The 19551-nt window shown below is 42.4% G+C and overlaps 1 protein-coding gene across 2 annotated transcripts in view; it reads right to left on the bottom strand.

The window, feature by feature from the left end:
- The window catches only part of Ankfy1 (ankyrin repeat and FYVE domain containing 1), a 100176-nt gene extending 80625 nt beyond the window's left edge, over positions 1 to 19551 (bottom strand). The window contains exons 1-2 of one of the 2 annotated variants that reach the window (XM_063251007.1): positions 19474 to 19551; positions 1197 to 1389 (exon numbers count right to left, since the gene is read on the bottom strand). In XM_063251007.1, coding sequence (XP_063107077.1) covers positions 1197 to 1389; positions 19474 to 19483 — 203 coding nt within the window. In that variant the 5' untranslated portion in view covers positions 19484 to 19551. The remainder of the gene's footprint in view (positions 1 to 1196; positions 1390 to 19473) is intronic. The other variant, XM_003469510.5, reaches the window with a different exon arrangement.

Here is a 19551-nt window from a genome sequence, read left to right as displayed (position 1 = left end):
TTACTGCTTATTTTTTTGAAATTCTGTATTACTTGTACCCTTTTACTGTTTTGTTTTGTTTTTCTTTAAATAAAATTTTTTTAAAAAAGTAAATGTTTTTATAGGATTTCTAATTATAAAACATCAAGTCAAACAGTTTTTTCTATCTTTGGTTAGACATATTGTAGGGAAGAAAAGACAAGGATTTCAGTAAAAAAATGTTAGTAATAATTTTATTTTTTGATTGGTGTGGTGTGGTATTGTATGGGTTGGATTAGGTTGTTTTGGTTTTGCTCCTGAACTTACTGCATAGGCCAGGCTGGCCTTGAACTCCCGACAGTCCTGCTGCCTCAGTGTCCCAAGTGCAGGGATTACCAGCCACCACTCTTGGCTTGGATGCTCGAGAGAAGACAGTCTTGCTATCAGACTGGGGTTGAACTCATGGTGATCCCTGTGCCTCTGCCTCCTGCTGGGATTACAGGTGTGTACCACCACACCCAGCTTTTAATAATAGTTTTTAAAAACACACCAGAGTTAGGGGTATAGTTCAGTAGTAGAGTGCCTACTAGCATGTGCAAGACCCTGGGTTTGATCCCCAGCACTGCAACCAAATCAAAAACGAACAAAAACAGAAAGTCTAAAGTTAAATCTAAGATGACTGACTCTATGTAGAAACCACTAAAGGCTTAGTAACTTTTTAAAACTTCATTTTTATCAATGCTAGTTTTTCGTGGCCTGAAGGAAATACAGCATTTGCCTAGCGTGCTCAAGTCTGTGGGCTGGGTCCCAGAGACCATGAAAGAAGGAGTGGGGAGGAAGGGTGTTTGTTCCACATTTCTTGACATAAAAACCCTCCATATCAGTCACTCTAGTTATTGAAATGTATATAAAAATACTATTTAGGTTCTTCAACAAAATACATGCCAGAGAACAAAGTTTTTTTTAACATCTTGGTAAAAGACATCTATAAATTCCTAGACATGTGAAGTAATTCCTACCTGTCTTCGCAGTGCGGTCACCATGATGCCCACACTGGGCTGGAGACAGTTATTAAGAGTTTTTCAAAAACTCTCCCTCAAAAGCTTGACATTCTAGGGTACGCAGGCTTGCTAACAATCCTGCTTAGAGAGCGTTGCCTTGGGTGAGAGAAGCTGTACTGCTCCGTGATGACCCAGGAGTAAAGCAGCAGCTCGCAGTTGGCACACCTAGATGCTCACCTGTACTGCTCCTGCTCGAAGAGCTCGGCCACTATGGTTAGCAAGCGGCTGATGAACGACCCACTGCTACTTTCCCTGTTTGCTTGTGCCGCCAGAAGAGTGCATCTCTTCTCTGTCTCCGCCAGTTTCTTCTGAAGCTTGACATATTCTTGTCGGAGAAGCATCAAGTGCTTCTCCAACTTGGCCACCTCCTCTGCAAAAAACCCGAAAGAACTAAGTTTAACATGGCAGGTGTAAAGAAGACAATATTCAATGCTCCTTGGTCCACAGACAAGAAGGCTACTAAAGTAAGCAGGCACATGGCATTTCTACCACTGTGACAGTCCTACAGGATGAGAAATGGCTTTGTTTCCAAGTACTGGTCACTAAGCTGAGAAGACAATCACGTACATTATAGAGGCCAACAGGTAGTTTGGGCCTGGTGGCTTGGGTAGGTAAAGATCAGCCTGGACTATACAGTGAGACCTTATCTCAAAGAAAAAAAAAAGGAAGGAAAGAAAGAAAGGAGGAATGGAGAGAGGGAGGAAGAGTAAGCCAGGTATGAAGACACATGCTTATAATCCCAGCACTCAGGAAGCTGAGACTACAGATCCCGATGAATTGGAACCCAGCCTGGGCTACAGAGTGAGTTCAAGGTCAGCCTGAACTACACAGCAAGACGTTTTTTCAAAAAGACAAAAACAAAACACAAAGTTTTGACAGAGGTGTCTGACCTACAAACCCTTCCCCATAGGCCAGACCTCTAAAGAAAAGGAGGCTATCAAAGTCATCTAGGAGGCTTTTCTAAGCCACTCGTAGTCATAGCCAGTCTCTACCTGTCATGTGCTCTTCTAAAGGCTTACATAAATTCTCTCGGGTAATCTTCACAACAACCCTGTAACGTAGCTACATTCCCAACCAACTTCACAGACAAGGATACCAGGCACAGAGAACCTACGAATGTGCCCAGTCACAGTTTGTGAGACTCAGGACTGGGATGTGGGCACAGGCATGCATCCTTATTCCAGGACTGTGATTTCCCTAGCCATTACCCTGCACCACCTGACACACGCCCTCCTTCAGATGAGGGCCAGGACAGCCCATAGCAGCTCATATGGAAGTAAGCCACTTTCACAAGTGCAGAAAGGGCAGAAAGCTGAGAACCACTGAGTTTTGTTTTGGTTATTTTGGAGACAAGGCCAAGCTATGTAGTTCAGAATGATCTCAGACCTGCAGAGATCCTCCTGCCTCAGCCTCCCAAGCGCTGGGATCATAGGCTTGTGCTCCACCTGGCAATTAACAGTGTATCTGTTTCACTAAATTTAATAAACATTTACCCAGTATCTACCGGGTGCCAGACACTAAGCAACAATAAGCATGATCAGACATAGGTGCCCTCAGAGCTTTTAGGTACTAGGAAAAATAAAAATAAATCAAGTGACTTTTATTATAAATTTACAGCAACCAGCAAAATCAAATATAAAACTAAAAAAAAGCAGAGCACTGAGAGCCCATAAAGACACTTCACTTAGAAGCCAGGAGGGCTTTGCTATGGAAGCAAACAGTCACAAACCGCTCCTTTACCTAGCTCTAGAGTCTCAGCAGGGCACAGGGTTGAGGAGCTCAATTAACTGCCAAGGGAACCTCTAGAAATCATCTCTAACTATGAAGCCGCCCACTGCTACAGTCACCTTCTGACCTCTGGCCCCTCCACCTCCCTGCTCCTCACTAGATATTCTGTTCTCAAGCCCATCTCTCATCCAACCTGCCTCCTTCTCAGCCGATCTCCTGAGAAAGACTGAGCCAGCATCCCCCAATACCAGCAATGGTTCCCGCCTCACCTGCTCCAAGCTTCTGCAGTGAAGGAGGTACCTCCCTCCCTCCGATCCAAGTTCAATCCCTCCAAACAAGCTCCAAGTCCCACTCCTTTCCCCACCTCCTCGGGGGCCCTTGCTTTCCCATCAACAGCCTCTTCCCCTGAGACTGCAGCCTCTGTCAGAGTGCTTCTCCTTGGCACAACAAAACCATCCAGCCACACAGCTCCTCCCTGCCACCTCTAGCTGCCACAGGCCATCTCCTCACCAGTCACTCACTTGGGAGTCCCTCGTTCTGCTCCCCCTGCTCCTGGGCTTCCTCTCTCCAGTGACCGGCACTGCCAGAGGCCACGGACTCTTGTGCTAATTCTCCTCCTGGACCTCTCTTTGCTTCTCTCATTTCTGCAACCACAAGGCTGCCCTCTTTCTGATTCTGGTTCTCTTCTGCACACTACCCTGCATCTTTCCCATAAGACCACTAACACTCCTCAGGGTTCTGCCCTTGGCCTTTTCTCAACTATGTATTTGGCCAAGACTGACTCAACCACGCTGATACCACAACCTAGGTACCTGGTTTACCCACCTCTCTAGTCCAGATGTCTTTTCTTTGCTTCATCTATCCATTCGCCCAATGGGCGTTTCTTACTAGTGGCCCACAGGCACCCCAAATTCACTAACTCTGTTCTTTCCTCCCGTGGTCCCTATACTAATGAACGACATCACCATCTATCCAAGGTCCCTAAACAAGCTACATGGGTAGATATCTTAGTTATGTCCCACTCACCCACAGAGGCCCAACATTCGTGAGCAAATACCTCAGAGAACCCTTTGTCTTCTGTGTCCCCATCACCAAACCACTTTAATTCAGGCTCTCAGCCATCCTATCTGACTCTAAGGTAAAAAAAAGAAACAATAAATACCTTCAAGCTGGAATCTCAGAGCCTATCACAAAGTCTGACAGACTGGCTGTCACAGTTTGTATCTAGATGTCCCTCAAGACTCTCATGTGCTCACTGGTGTGAGGAGCGGCTTTCGGACTGAATTATGGAAGCCTACAAGCTGATGTGCTGTAAGGAGAGGGTCTGGAGGAGGAGGCAGAACATGTCTTTTATGGGCCAAGTATAACAGACTAGGTGGTGTCTTTTTGAGATCGGAAGGGCAAATTAATTTGCTTCTCTTATAAACAAGTAATACGGCATGAAAACAGGACCAAATGTAGCATCAAAGTAGTACCTACAAGGAAACCACACACAGAAGGGATGACAACAAACCCAAGTCACAGAGAACCAGAGAGTGATCTGCATGGTAATGTATTACAACTCAAAGGATCAGTGGGAAGATTTTATGCTAATCAAGAACCAATGGGAGAACAGGAGAAGGGAATATGAAAATGTCTGCCTTTAAGAAAGAAACTGCTGGGCCAAGAATTTAGCTCAGCAGCATCAGTGGCTGCCTGACAAGTATAAGGCTGTGAGTTCGATCCCGGTAAGAAAAAAAAAAAAAAAACAAAGAAACTGCTGATTCTTCTATCTAATCTTTCAAACAAGGTAGATCCTCAAAGTTTTGTTCCAGCCATCTTTCTCCTTCACTGCTCTCTCAAGGAAATCATTTGTTTTGTCTTTTCTGAGACAAGGTCTCATTATGTAGTTCAGGCCAGCCTTGAACTCACAGCTATTCTCTTGCATCAGCCTCCCAAATGCTGCAATATAAGCATACATCACCATGCACTGCCTCTCATGGAAATCCCATACATCTTTCTTGGATACAGTTATATATAGGTAATTCCAAAATCTATACCAATAGTTCCAGTCTCTCCAGAATTCCCAACGTAAATTTGTAACTACTGTCTGAACACTAACCTAAAACAAAGAGGTAAAAGCAGGATTTAGGAAGATCTAGATTTTAGACTAAAAAATTATAAACACTCTCTTACCTGGAGCCTTGGATATGGGGAAACCCTGAGGATCACAAATGCTCTTAAGGCAATTCAGGAGCACCTGTTCATGCACGTGTGCATGGTGGTGCCATCTGCCAACCCATCCCATAGCATAATGGAAAGACTGCTGGGGGCTGAGCTGTTTTCTGTGAGGAATGCTGCTTGCTTGCAAACAGCAAGAGCACATGTGTCCTTGAAGGATCACCAACCTACAGTGCATACAAGAAACAGCACAAAATTACCAAGCTGAGTGGCCCTGGAAAGAGAATCCACAGCACCATGCAGCAGTCAAGAGTATGGGTACTAGAGCTAGACCAACAGGGAACAAATCCCCTTCCAGCTGGGACAGCTTAGCAAGCATCACCTTCTCTACCAACGTGAACAAGAAAAGTACCTATGCATAAACAGTCTTAGAATAGCGCTTGCCTTATAGTAACTGGTCAGTAGATCTCAGCTATTCTAATTCTTAAAGAAGCAAAACAGGACAGTCCTTACAGGATGTATGTCAAGCCTCTTCAACTGGGTTTGACCCCAGCTTACCAATTTACTACCTGTGACCTGCAACAAATTACTCCTCTCTGTATTATATGGAGTGACTGAGGTAAGATAGGTTTATCACATCCATGTGTGACACATACCTATCATTTCAGCAACTCGGCAGGCTGAGGCAGGTAAGTCTGAGGCCAGCCTGGGGAGCTCAGTGAAACTCTACGATAAATAAGCAAGCAAGCAAGCAAGCAGACAAGCAAGATGAGGCTATGGCTCAGTGGTAGAGCATTTGCCCAGCACATACAAGGCCCTGGGTTTAATCCCCACTACCACCAAAAAAAAGCACATCATTTAGAATACTAAGTGTTTAATATGATTTAATTCTACTACAAGGTTGCATCTTTTTCCCACTCTTTATTTTCCTCTAGAAAATAAGCCCAGTAATTTAACTGATAGTCTATAGTTTTGTCAGAAAAGCTATGCCATCAGTGAAAAATGTCAGCAATCACCATTTACAGTTTTATCATGTTTCTTCCCAAATAACCACTTGACTTTCACCAAGGCAGTTTGAGGTCAGACTTGTTTTTTCCCTTGAGACAGAGTCTCACTGTGTAGTTCAGGCTGGCCTCAAATTCACGGCTGATCCTCTTGCCTCAGCCTCCCAACTGCTAGACTACTGGCATTTGCCACCACGCCCTAGACATTTTAATAAGCATCCCTGCTATAAATTTTGTTTGTTGTGCCTCTAGGAATTCCCAGCCCTCTCTAAATCTTGAGATGAAGCCTTGCTAAGTCACTAAGTTGCCCAGGCTGGCTTCATTTTGTCATCCTCCTGGCTCAGTCTCCCAGACTGCAGGGACCACAGGTGTGCATCACCATGCCTGGCTAATCTATCAATTCTGATGTGGTCCAAGACAAAATCTACATTCATGGTGAACAGAATTAACCTAAAACAAAAAGCCCAATGTCTATTTTTTTAAGTCCTTTTTTGGGAAGTTACATGGGAGAGGCTGATATGGTGGTGACCACATAACAGCCCAGCACCTGGAAGGCGGAGACAGGAGATCACAAGTTTGAGGTTAACCTGGGCTATACAGTGAGTTCAACCTCAGCCTAAATTACACAGCAAGAGCTTCTCAAACAGCAACAAAAAAGAAGAAAGAGGATGCAAACAAACAGGAGGAAGAAAGAGAAGAGGACTAGGATGAGGAGGAGAGGCAATTATTATCTTTATCACATTCCTTCTTCTAGGTCGCAACTGTCAAACTTTTTCTATAAAGGCCCAGAGAGTACATGTTTTAGGCTGTATAGGTATACAGTCTCAGTGGCCCTATTCAACTTTGTTGCTGTAACACAAAAGCAAAAATGTCCAAAAATAATTTTATTACAGATCTGGAAAACTGAATTGCATAAAATTTTTGTGTCATGATATATTTTTCTTTTGGTTTTAGAGACAAACTTTGTTTTTTTTTAATCAGTAACAGGGATTGAACCCATGACCACACGCTTGAAAGGCAAGCACTTAGGCCACTGAGCTAAATCCCCAGCCACTTTCTTTGGGTTTTTCAACCACTTAAAATACTGTTTAAAATATGTATTCTATTAAGTTAGTATTTATACATTACTATTTATATGTATGCTTTAAGTTAGTTTAGAAAAATAAAATAAATTACAATTATAATTACAAGATGTTATATTTAAAAATATAGATTCTCAGCTTGAAGACTATACAAAACCAAATCAAAAAGTCTCAGGTCAATCTCTTAAGTGAAATAAATAGGACACATATGTGTAAATACTGAATTGTTTCTCTGGTGTGAGAAACTGAAAGTAAAAATAAGGACCAAAATATATAACAAATATTGGGAAACAGGAAAAAAAAAAATGTTCAAATAGGGAGGAGTACAAGGGGGGAGGAGGAAAAAAGGGAAGGTTAAAAAAAAAGACAAGGAAAATGGAAACAAAGCTCTTGTAAATGGGGAAGACAGGAGGGATTGAAGCGAGGGTAGGAGAATGAAAAAAAAGAAACAAGTTACATCGTGGATACTCATCACGACAAATGAATGTGATATGATTATCATATATATCTAAAACATACCAATAAAATCTGATTAAAAACACTATTAATTTTGAGATACGTATAGGTTCACGTGCCTTTTAAATAAATAATAAAGCATGTGTTTCCCAATAATAAATGAAAGTCATCTCAGGTCAGATTTGGAGAGGCCAGACATGGCGGTGCACACCGGTCATCCTAGCACTCAGGAGGATGAGGCAGGAAGATCTGAAGCCAGCCTGGGCTCCATCCTGAGTTCCAGGCCAGTTCGAACTACATAGCAAAGAAAAAAATTACTTAACAGCACAAAGTTTACCAACCCTTGTTCTAAGTGACAAGGAATTTGTACATCAAAATGATGCCTAGAACAAAACAAAAAGGGAAGAACAGAGTTAATCTGTCCCAACTCTCAAGCGTTCTATGTCTTCCCACTTCCCATTACCAGACTCACTAAAACAGCCTTTGCAAGATAAAATAACATAAAATACAATATGAAAGAGCCTCTGCACCTTCAAAGCCAGCTTCTCTCCAATCGCTCTTCCACACAGGCTCACAGACTCATCCAGGACAAACTTTCCTTCCAAAAGGTTATACTCCAAATTGCCTATCCCAGTTGTGGTGAACCTACGGTACCCATCCAGCGGGCACAGAGAACCCTCTCTGTCAGCACCTGAGCCAAGTTGCCCCAGTGTTGCACCAGCAGCCAAGCATTTGGTAACAGCATACACAGGGTCCATGCACATGCTCAGAAAGTAGTGGCAACAGGAGATTGTGTCATGAGCTAAGATTCACTAGCCACAACTGTTGTCTGAGCTTTGATGGTTGGTCAGTGCACTATAACTGTATTTGTATCTATTTGTGTGTACTGGCTGTGTTTCAATTAATTTGTTTTTATTAACACAAGACTGAGCTTTGAATTTCCTTATGAAAAATTGAAATTTAGTGTCTAAGATTTAGCAAAAAGATGCTCTATTTAAGACTGAAATTCTTTTACTGTTGTGCTATCCCCTGGCATATTTAAATATGCAGCATGAGACTCAGTTGTAAAGTTTCTAACATCAACAGTGAGAGTGTGTGTGTGTGTGTGTGTGTATCTCACAAGGCAGGAAATGCAATTGGATGCCTTTTCAAAGCAGGGCCAAAAGCTGGTAGTCTGTCAAACATTTCCCCATTATGTTGGTGGTCAGCAAATTCCAGAGGCTCCCAGGCTGAGAATCACTGCCGCAGATTACTGATTCAGTTCTTTAGTGCCTACTAGTTTAGTGTTAGCTAGTTTTGATATACAGTTAGATTTGTATTGGGTGCTTCATTTTTTTTTTTTAATTTTGTGCTTTTGTAGATTCAAGTTTTGAATACCAAAAGGTGAGTACAGCACAAACAGCGAAACTGAGAACAGATGGTGGAAGATCCTCCCAAGGGCCCTAGACAGGGTCATGTGGAGTGACTGAACACAACAGGAAAGCACAATGCATTCTATGTAGCATAAATGCTGCATGTCACACATTGAGTGTCAGGCAGCACTTAGACATCAACCACAAATGTGTGGCCAAACTTGGTGAAACTGAAAAGAGTTTCTTGAAGGGAAATTGAAGAACTATCATTCCTAGTATCTTTATTTTTACAACTATCCTTTTAAAACAGAAAGCTGCCAGCTTTCAAATTTCACAGCACATAGCAGAACGTGTTAAGGCCCTCTCTGCCGGAAAGTCTGTGAAAATGGAGAATTGCCTGGGAGTAATCCCCTTTTCCATGGTTTCTCAAACAAGATTAAAATTATACAATGCATCTCTGAGATGCCGCTTAGTAGAAATACTGTTAAACATCCATGGGCCAGAGATTTAGCTCAGCAGCCTAAGTGCCTGCCTGGCAAGCGCAAGGTCAGGAGTTCGATCCCCTGTACCAAAACAAACAAACAATCAAACAAAAAACAAAAAGCATCCAGTCCTGTGCATAGCAAGTGCTATCAGTCAGCAGCTCACCATGGAATTACAAAAGGAAACCTGTTGTTACTCCATGTGCTTGAAGAAAAGCACCAATACAAATTATCATGCAAAGCTAGCAGTAATTTTATGTTATGCAGTTAGTGACATCATGAGAGAAAAGCTGGTTAAACTGGTGTCTTTACCTGGAAGAGCGTAAGAGAAGATATCTACAATGCTGTGATGGAGGCTTTTTTGTCACAAGACATTAGACAAGAAAAAGTGGTTTCAATTACTAGTGATGGCATCTTGCATGGTGGGAGCAACATCTATTTTCGTATTTTTTTTGTTAAAGAAGTAAACTAGCCAGTCATTCAATTTCACTGAAATTTCTTGTGAATGGGGATGCAGCAAAAAATTAGAGGATATTCTCAAAGATGTCACAAAAATGTTAAATTTCATCGTGGTTCATACTTTTAACTTTTGACAGTTTCAAGCACTTCCTGATGAAGTTCAGACACAGTATAAAGCTTAACTTACATACAATAATGTCCAGTGGCTGGGCAGAGGATGAATTCTGGAGAGAGTTATAACCTGCCTGAATAAAATTAAGCTGCTTATGAATAAAAACCGGAAGGAACATCCACAGCTCACTGATATGGCGTGGCTTAACAACCTCATGGGTTGGTTGGTTTGTTGTTTTTGCTTTTGCTTTGCAGATTTTACATTACACTTCAATGTACTAAACAAAAAAAAAAAAAAAAACCCCTACAAAATAGGATTTAGCCTGCCTGGCCAGCATGAAGTCATGAGTTCAATCCCTAGTACCCCCCCCCCAAAAAAAAAAACTACAAAATGTAGGGAAAACAGCAAAAAGGATGTTTTGTGATATCAAAACATCTGAGAGAAATCCACAAGTTTTTTTTTTTTAAGAGACCTTTTCCAAATTTACAAACGCATTTAGAAAATTCTACAACATTCGTAGTTAATCCTACAAGCCATCAGGAAATCGACAAGGAATGTCTACCACTAGTAGCTTCAAAGGAGACTTTCAGTGATGATTTTTATAGCTCCTCACTTCTCCAGATAAAGCCAAATTTGCAGAACTCCATCTTTGCTGCTTACGTTGGCTAAATTTTGGAAATGTGGAAATAGAACTCCTGGAATTTCAAGAAAGCTCTACCTGGGAAAATAAATTCTAGGACCTACATGCAACACTTGAAAACACTGAGTGAAGGGATGACAAAGGCCAGCACAATTGATAGTTCTGAAAATGAAATCCTTAAGTGTGGAATTCACTGTCAAATACCTGTAAATCAATGAAAGCCCTTGGGATTGTTTTCTTACTTTCTTTGCATCATCTTATGCTTGTAAGCAGCCATTTTCAGCTTGAAACTATACCAATTCTGATAAAAGAAACAGACTAACAAAACAAGGATTTAGCTCAGTGGCATAAGCACTTGCTTGGCAAGCACACAGTTGTGAGTTTGACTCCTGGTACCAAAAAAAAAAAACAGAAACAGACTAACAGATGACTACAGTGCTGCATACCTTGCTCTGGAACTAACAAAGCATGAGGCAAGATTTGACAAATTACCAGCACACATACAACAGCAAAGACCACATTGATTGTGCAAAAGCACATCAAACGCAAACTTTTACCTTTCAGTAAAAAGCTATTTATATCATTGTAGATCATCTCTGTTACCATGTTCTACTTGTTAATTAGGAGTTGTTTTTCTCAAACCTCAGCGTTCAGGTTTAACAGCAGTGTTGGCACTTTGCAATAAATGTGTGTTGGGTTGCACTTTGAGTACTCAGTCTCTAAAAGGTTCACTGCCACTGGCCAAGACTATCATGTTCTTTTTCTTTTCCACCTACTTTCAAAAGAGTACTCTTCAGCCCAGACGGCCCTTTTTTCCTGTTCAGAAACTCGCTTTCCACCCACATCATCTTACTCATCGGTCTTAGTCACTATTACACCTCGACCGTCTTTTCTAATTCATTCTTCCAGTCCCTCAACTTCCCTGACCTACTTCACTTTCCATTATCTCATTCTTGACACATTTGGTTTTCGGCTTCCTATTCCCACACTGGAGTTTTCTTCCTACCATTGTTACAGATCCTTCATTTCCTTTTTCTTTTTGTTTTAAACTGTTGTCTTTTTGAGACAGAGCCGCACTATGCAGTTCAGGCTGGCCTTGCGATCACTTTGAAACCCAGGTTGGTCTTGAACTCGCAGCTATCATTCTGCCTCAGCCTCTCAAGTGCAGGGAGTACAGGTACATGCCAGTGCCTCCAGTTGATTTCCTATTTTGACTATCTACTTTGCTAAAAGTCCTGCAAGGTTCAGATCTAGAGTTAACCTTTCTAAACTTTCCTTTTTTGGTCTTTACTACATATATTATCTAAAATCTCTCTCCATCACCTTCCAGTGAAAAGGGGATCCCCTGGTACGATAAACTTGACAAGCCCAAAACCAAATGAACATCTTCCTAAAATCAAACTCCTTTTCCTCCTTCCATTTCACTTGTTATCCAGACTTTAAAGCTCTGGATAATGAGTACAAGGTATGATAATCATTCATAATAGTGTAGCAAATGTATTAAATTCTTAGGAGTATATTTAACAAAAAAAAAAATGTGCAATGTGCACACTAAAAATAATAAAACACAGAAATTAGAACAAGCATGTGCCCAATCTCATCTGATCTCCTCTGATCCCAGAAGAGACAAGCCAGATGTGGCAACACATGTCTATCACTTCGGCACTTGAGAGGCTGAGGTAAGAGGATCACAAGTTAAAGGCTAGTTTGGGCCACAAAGCAAGACCAAGCTAGCCCAAGATATGCAGCAAGCCTTGTCTCAGAGAACGGGAAGGGAAGCGGGAAGGGAAGTGGGAAGGGAAGCGGGAAGGGAAGCGGGGAGGGGAGGGGAGGGGAGGGGAGGGGAGGGATGGGAAGGGAAGGGAAGGGAAGGGGAAGAGTAAGGGAAAGGCAGAAGAGAGAAAAAGAGGGAGGAAAATAAACAAATGGAGAGTTACACGTATAATACTAATGGCTTAAAAGACTCCGCTGTGTTAAGATGTCAAGGGTCTCCAAACTGATTCAGATTTGACACCATCTGTTAAAGGCTTAGTTCTAGAACTTCTCCCAAACCCTCAGGTGCTCAGAGGTGAAGCTTTGGGAAGTAACTGAACCACAGAGCACTGTCCTCTGTGATTCCTTCTCTGATGAATTCAGCGGCTAACCGTGCTGCTAGGAAGTGGATCTGACTAAAGACGGGTCACTGGGGCGTGACCTGGAAGGGGGTATCTCCCTCCTTGATTCCTCCCTTCTCTCTGCTTCCCAGCTGCCGCAATCTCCACACAAGACCACGCCATTCCCTTCCATCCAGCTGTTCTGGTGTCACTGGAACTTCAAAAACGTGAAGCAAAATAAGGCTCTCCTCCTTTAAGTTTTATGTGTTAGGTACTTTATTCAAACAATGAGAAAGTGGCAAACACATGTCTAGTAAAATCCATTTGATTCACAAGTTTAAGCCCACAATAGTCAAATTAGCAATCTTGTCCTAAAAAAAAAAAAATTGCTGGCAAAGATGTGGAGAATTAAAAGCTTCACACAATGCTTGTAGGAATAGGAATACAAGGGTAAAACAATCTGACAAGCTATCCATCCCACCTCTCTTTCCACAGTACTTGGGAATGAACGAAGGGCCTTCACAGTGAGCTATACCCCCAATCCTATTTTAATTTTTATTTTCAGACAGGGTCTTGCTAAGTTGCCCAGGCTGGGCTCAAACTGGCGATCCTCCAGCCTCAGAATACCAGAGTACTGGAATTACTGTACAAGCATGCAGCACTGTGCCTGGCTCACAACTTCTTATAAATTTAAATATATACACCTGACAACAATTCAACTCCCAAATATTTATCTAAAAGAAATGAAAGATATGTCTAAACAAAGACTTGCATCTGAATGTTATAAATGAAGTTTCATTCATAATCAAAATGTTCAGCTGGTTAAGAAACAAATTGTGGTATATCTATATATAATGTAATATTACTTGGTAGTAAAAAGCAATAGACTAAAGAGCTGGGCATGCACCTGGACTGCAAGCAGAGGACTGAGGCAGGAGGGTCACAAGTTTGAGCCTAACCTGGGCTACATTATAAGTCGGAAGCTACCTTGGGTGATATGAGATCCTGTCTCAAAAAATGAACAACAATAACAACAACAGAAAAGGAAAGTATTAGGCACACACCTGTAACTCGGGAGGCTGAGGCAAGAAGACTGCCAGAGGTTCAAGGCCAGCCTAAGCCTCATAATAAGTTCAAGACCAATCTGGACTACAGAGCGAGACCCTGTCTCAAAAAACCAAAAGGCACATGCTAGATGAAAGAAGACAGACATAGACAATATACTGGAATATCCCATATAAAAGTGAAAAGTAATGACACCAAATCGGTGGTGGCCAGAGGCCAGAGAAATAGGATTGAATGCTAAGGAGTACAAGAGACCTTGAAATGGAAGATTCCCCTAAATTATCTGTGTAAGGATTAAGTACAATTGCATGTATTTCGTTTTATTTTGTTTTGAGACAGAGTCAGGCTGGTCTTGAACTCTCTACGTAGGCTAGGCCGACTTTGAACTCACGGCTGTACTTCTGTCTCAGCCTCTCAAGTGCTGGGATTACAGGCATGCACCACCACATCCCACTACATGATCCCTATAAAAGAGAAAGCAGAGCCAGGTCTGACACATACAAAGGAGAAGGCTAAAGTGAAGCCAAGAAAAAAACAACTCACACATTAACATCTTTTCTCTTAAAAGAAAAATAAATACCATGCATGTCATAGGTTTGTCACCACTGGCACAGAGGGAAGAATGGGTGAAATGTCTGAAACTGACGTCAAGATATTTTGTTCTCACCAGGCATGCTGGCACACTGCTGTAATCCCAGCACTCAGCTGAGGCAGTAGGATCGTTGCAAGGTCGAGATCAACCTGGCCTACAAAGTGATCCCAAGGCCAACCTGAACCGCACAGTGAGACCCTGTCTCAAAAAGATGAAAAAAAAAAAAAGGGTATTTTGTTCTTAGCCAGGTGTGGTAGTGCAAAAGGCTGAGGCAGGATTGCTGTTTGTTCAAGACGAGCCTAGGCTATATAGTGAGTTCAAGGCCTGCCTGAACTAAGACCTTATCTCAAAAAGGATATTTTATTCTCAAATCTGGTCCTCCTCTTCCTGTTGGAAGCTCAGTCATTATCTGAGTCATTCAGATCTACAACCCTTGAGACATTTTTGATCACTCTCTTGCCGGCATTTAAGCAGGTTTCGAAAGTCCTGTCTTGATACCTCCTACAGTCTCATTCACTGCAGTCTGCACCAGCCTCAATGCTCCTTGTTAAATGACTCATGATAAACTGCTATCCTCTCCCTCTAGCCTCCTTTCCCTCTTCTACCCTGCAACTACTTCAACAGGCTTCAGTTTCGGTGGATGACTACCTGGACTAACATATCCTTTGGCAATGTCACCCCTGACCCACTGCATCAAATCCAAACGCCCAACCAAGGGCCATCATAAACACAGTCCTTAACATACTTGTTCAGCCTCATACCCACTATACTCCTTCCACTGAGAATCCTGACCTCTCACTATTCTCACCCCAGGTCCAGAAGGCTATTTTTCAAAGTCCAGCTTAAACACTGTCTCCTGAATCAGACTACTCAAAACAGACTTCCAACTATAGTCCTTAAAAAGGTATTCCTATTTTTGATTTTTTTTTTTTGGTACGGGGATCGAACTCACAACCTAGCGTTTGTGAGGCAGGCACTCATGCCACTGAGCTAAATCCCCAGTGTATTTGTGAATTTTTCACACTAGCTCCTAAGCGCTTTTCACCTTTTACCTCATAATAGTTTATCATACACTTTAAAAAACTTTTTTCAGGCTCCTAGACTTCGGAGTTCCCTCTAGTAAGTCTCTTATCTTTAAACCACTGCCTCCACCCCAACTCCATGTTTACCTGAACCCTACCTAGATGGAGTTCGACAAATACCACAGTAGATCTGTGGTTACTCAGATTCAACAGAAGTCTCCAGACTGTTGGGCATGACTGTAAATCAGTTTGATTGTAAATCAGTAAAGCATCTCAAACTGCTGCAGCAAAACCCCCTCTAGCAACTAAACCCTGGGTATCTCCACTGACTCAGGGGCAGCCACAATCATGGAGGTAAAAGGGTAACCTTGTTCTTTGTTTAAAGAAAATTCCCAAGAAAAAAGGTAACTGCAGGTAATGGAAGTAAAAGGTAAAGAAAAGGAACAGCAACAGCGGGGGATAGTGCTTCTTAAGAGGTCTCTAACTAGGTAATTATTGATAGCCTGGCACATCTGTTCAATGAGTCAAAGCACACATGAATAGATAAGTTTCAAAACTGGAAAGACATCAATTTCTTCTCTCCTTTTTTCTGCTGAGTAACCACTTCCAGAACAGTACCATCTAACAGCATTTTCTGCAAGGTGAACATGCAAGTATTCCATTAACCTGTGCTGTCCAGTATGGGAATCATTAGCCACTTGACTGCTGAGTATCTCGGATCGGTCTAGGGTGACTAAATGTTTAATTTTAATTTTAAATTCAAGTAGCTACATATGGCTAGTTGGTAGTGAATTCCCAAAATTAAAAAATGTCTTCTTGTGATTAAATTGGTGTCAAAATATTTTCTTGATTAAATTCCTTTCAGTCAGCTCTAATTAACAAACCATTTACATTTAAGTGTTCTTCGTGGACTTTCCTTTGATCATCGTATCTACCTATAAGAGCAAATAATTGACTTCCCTATCATTACAGCTTAGTTCACCTTCAATCCCAGGTTTACTTGCAGAGTCCAAGCTCTTATGCATTATGCTTAAATGTAAGACTAAAATGGGCTGGATTTTTCAAAAGGTTAGATCTTAGCAGACTTGATTTTATTCAGGACATAATAAAAGTTGAACCAGACGGCTGGGATGTGTAGCTCAAAGCTACAATGCATGCTTAGCGTACAGCTGACTCTGAGCCTGTTCTCAACACTGCAAGGAAAACGAAAAGTTGAGCCTTCAGTTTAGTTGATAAGAAAATGATGATACATCCAGTCAACTTTCTTTTCTTTTTTCAAAAAGGATGTTGGGAATTGATCCCAGGGTCTCTTGTGTGCTAGGTAAAGCTCCTAAAGTACACCCTCAGCCCTTACAAGTTTTCAACTATAGGCATGATTTTTGTAGGGGGATAGCTGAGGACTGGGCCTCAGAACTCATGCATGCTAGTAGGCAAGCACTACCACTGAATGGCATCCTCAGCCTAGGAATAAGTCCATGTTGAGAAATAGTCATGACAAAAACAGAAGAAGATTTTGTCATTATGGGGTTCATCCTCTAGCAAGGAGAGCTTTTTCACACAGAGCAATGAAGACTGTGCCAGGTCAAATGAACACCCAGTTACTGTAGCAGGTGCACAGTTATTATAGAGAAGAGAAGGAAATAAGGTTGCAGTGTTAAGCAAGGCCAGATCCTGGTGGCAACTGAAGGCCACCAAAAGGCTCTGGAAAATATATACATTAAGACCATGCACATCCAGGGAGTCAGAAAGAAAGAGTAAGGGAATTAAGAATGGGAGAGATAAGCTCTGATGTGTTTTAAAGGGACATTAGAAACTAAATACAGGCTATGGGGAAGCAAAATCAAGGAGAAAAAATAAAAGTAGGAAGACCATTAGGGGGCTTCTGAAGCAAAGGTTAGTAGCAGAGCCAAAGAGATATACATAGAGTGGAAATGAACTCGATTTTAGGAAAGATACGGTCAAATAAAAACTCATAGATTGATGGGAGGACAGAAGGTTTCTTTCTACGTAGCCACACAAGAAATCACGTAAGAAGTTACTGTACAAAAACCACTGTACTGAGTATTTTACACTCTGTCTCTCCAGGTTCCACTGCTATTCCGAGGCCCTAATTCTCACTAGTACCAAACCACCATCAATATCAGAACTGCTTCCACTGAGTGTGCTTATAGTTAATCTAACTGTTACATGAGATACACTTTTGCTATTTGTTTATATGTAAAGGAGTATCTCAGAACAGTAGCCAGCTTGTCCACTTCTGATTAAAATACAAGCAGCATTAAATAAGTAACACCTCACAAACCCTTTCCTACCTAATCTTGCCTTCCTATGCATATCAAGCATCTCAGTTTAATGACCTGACTGAACTAAAATGCATTCCTTAACTTTTCCTGATCAAAGTTCACAACAATATCATTTTTGAAAAGCTTTAATTAGAACTAAGGCCAGAACTGCAATACAAAAAAATGTAAAACTATGAAGTCAGAATCTCAAAACTGCTTATCTCTCCATCAGTCTCCTCTAGTCAATTTAACCCTTAAAGGACATTTTGTTTATGGTGTGCAATCCACAAGCTAGATGTCTCTCGAGCTCACCCTAATACACAGCTCGAGCATCTGCAGGTAAATGAACTGCACACTGACCTCGGTCTACATGAACTTCCCATGGCTGAGACCCAAGACGAAGGCAGGTGCTCATAAAACCACTGCATGAAAAAAATTAGCTGCCCTCCACAGCTTCCACGTTGGAAATGTAACCCCACAAAAATCAGCTTCTAATCCTAACGCAGAAGACAATCCACGATCTCGCGTGAGGTCCTCCTGAACCTTCCCACTCCACCACGAAGCACTGCACAACAGGTTTCAATTCACTGGTTTCCCACAGTGTGAAACAACATTCTGGGATTTACCCCAAACCTAGCTTTCGTTCCTGTTCTTTTGCTTCCTCTCTTCTTTCACAGCATTCACCCAGCTTCCCTCTCCAAGGAGTCTAACACAGTAGCAAAAGCAAATATAAACCAGGCACACCTGTAATCCTGGGACTTGCGGATTGCCATGAGTTCAAAGCCAGCCTGGGCCACATAGTTCTGAACTACATAGGAAGAGCCTGTCTTAAAAATATTTAAAAAAGCAAAGATAAAAACTGAGTCCAGTTCCAGCTATTTCTATAACTTTGATCTGTTTATTTATAAAGACAAAATAATATACCTACCTGTCCTTCAGAGGTTCCTCTTAAATTGATTCAAATGAGAAGAATCTATAGTGTTATGTGCTAACCAAATCTAAGATCTAAAAAATAGTGGGTTTAGTCAAAGCTTAGCTCAAAACCAGCAGGACAAGTCATGCCCAAGCACAGTGCAGTCACTCAACAAACATTAGGTCAAAGTATTTTTCTCCAATCACAAGGTAGACAGGAGAGGCACACAGGTCAGGTCCAACCCTATCACTGTATGATCCCTGACAGGTAACTCCTCATCACCTGGTCTTCTCCCGCCACCTGTACGCTGAGTCTTTGACAAAGAGAGATCCAACAGTACCACATTGAGGAAGGCGGAAGCTAAGAAACCACACCGTCTTTACCTGCAGTCATAAATAAAGAGCTCCAGAAGGAGCTGGTTTTAGCGAACCTCTTCTGAGCAGTGTGGCGTGGGTCAACTCCCTTACCTAAGCAATCCCTTTCCCCTGGTCACAATCTATAAAACCGAACCTGCTGCATGGCGCACACAATACAGTGCATGCCCACGGCGAGTCGGTCCCTTGCAGCCCTGACTTTCCCCACTCCCTCATTCAGAACAGTCCCAAGGTTTTCAGCAGGCAAGAGATGTACCCTTTCCGGATGCAGAACGCGCCAGGACAGCACTTTCGATTTCCTAAGAAAAGGGTCACTTCCTCCACCGTCCGGGCACCGCGGATAGTGCAAAGAGCCTACCCTGCAGACCTGCGAGCTCGGCAGCAGGTACTTAGTCCCGGAACCTCACCTCCCGGCGCAGACCCACAGCCCGCCACGGTCCCGCGGGATCAGATTACAGGAGGGGCGTTGCCATAAGAACAGTGCCCAGGACCCCTGGCCCATGGAACTCAGAAGACTGAAAGGAAGGCTCGCGAATCCGACTGTGCCCCAGGCGACCACGCCCGGCCATCCCTCTAGGGAAGCTCCGTCAGGCCAACACCAGCCCCCAGCTCCGCTCGCCGCTCCACAGAAAGCCTACCTTCCGCCATGTCGGGCCAAGCTCTGCCTGCAGCATCGCGAGAGTACGCGCGGAACGCAGCCACCAAGTCTCGCGAGG

Source organism: Cavia porcellus, unplaced genomic scaffold (assembly GCF_034190915.1).
Source record: "Cavia porcellus strain 051 isolate PalLab524CR breed Dunkin Hartley unplaced genomic scaffold, mCavPor4.1 scaffold_6, whole genome shotgun sequence".
In the NCBI taxonomy this organism is placed as follows: domain Eukaryota; kingdom Metazoa; phylum Chordata; class Mammalia; order Rodentia; family Caviidae; genus Cavia; species Cavia porcellus.
This window is presented reverse-complemented; position numbering and strand designations above follow the sequence as displayed.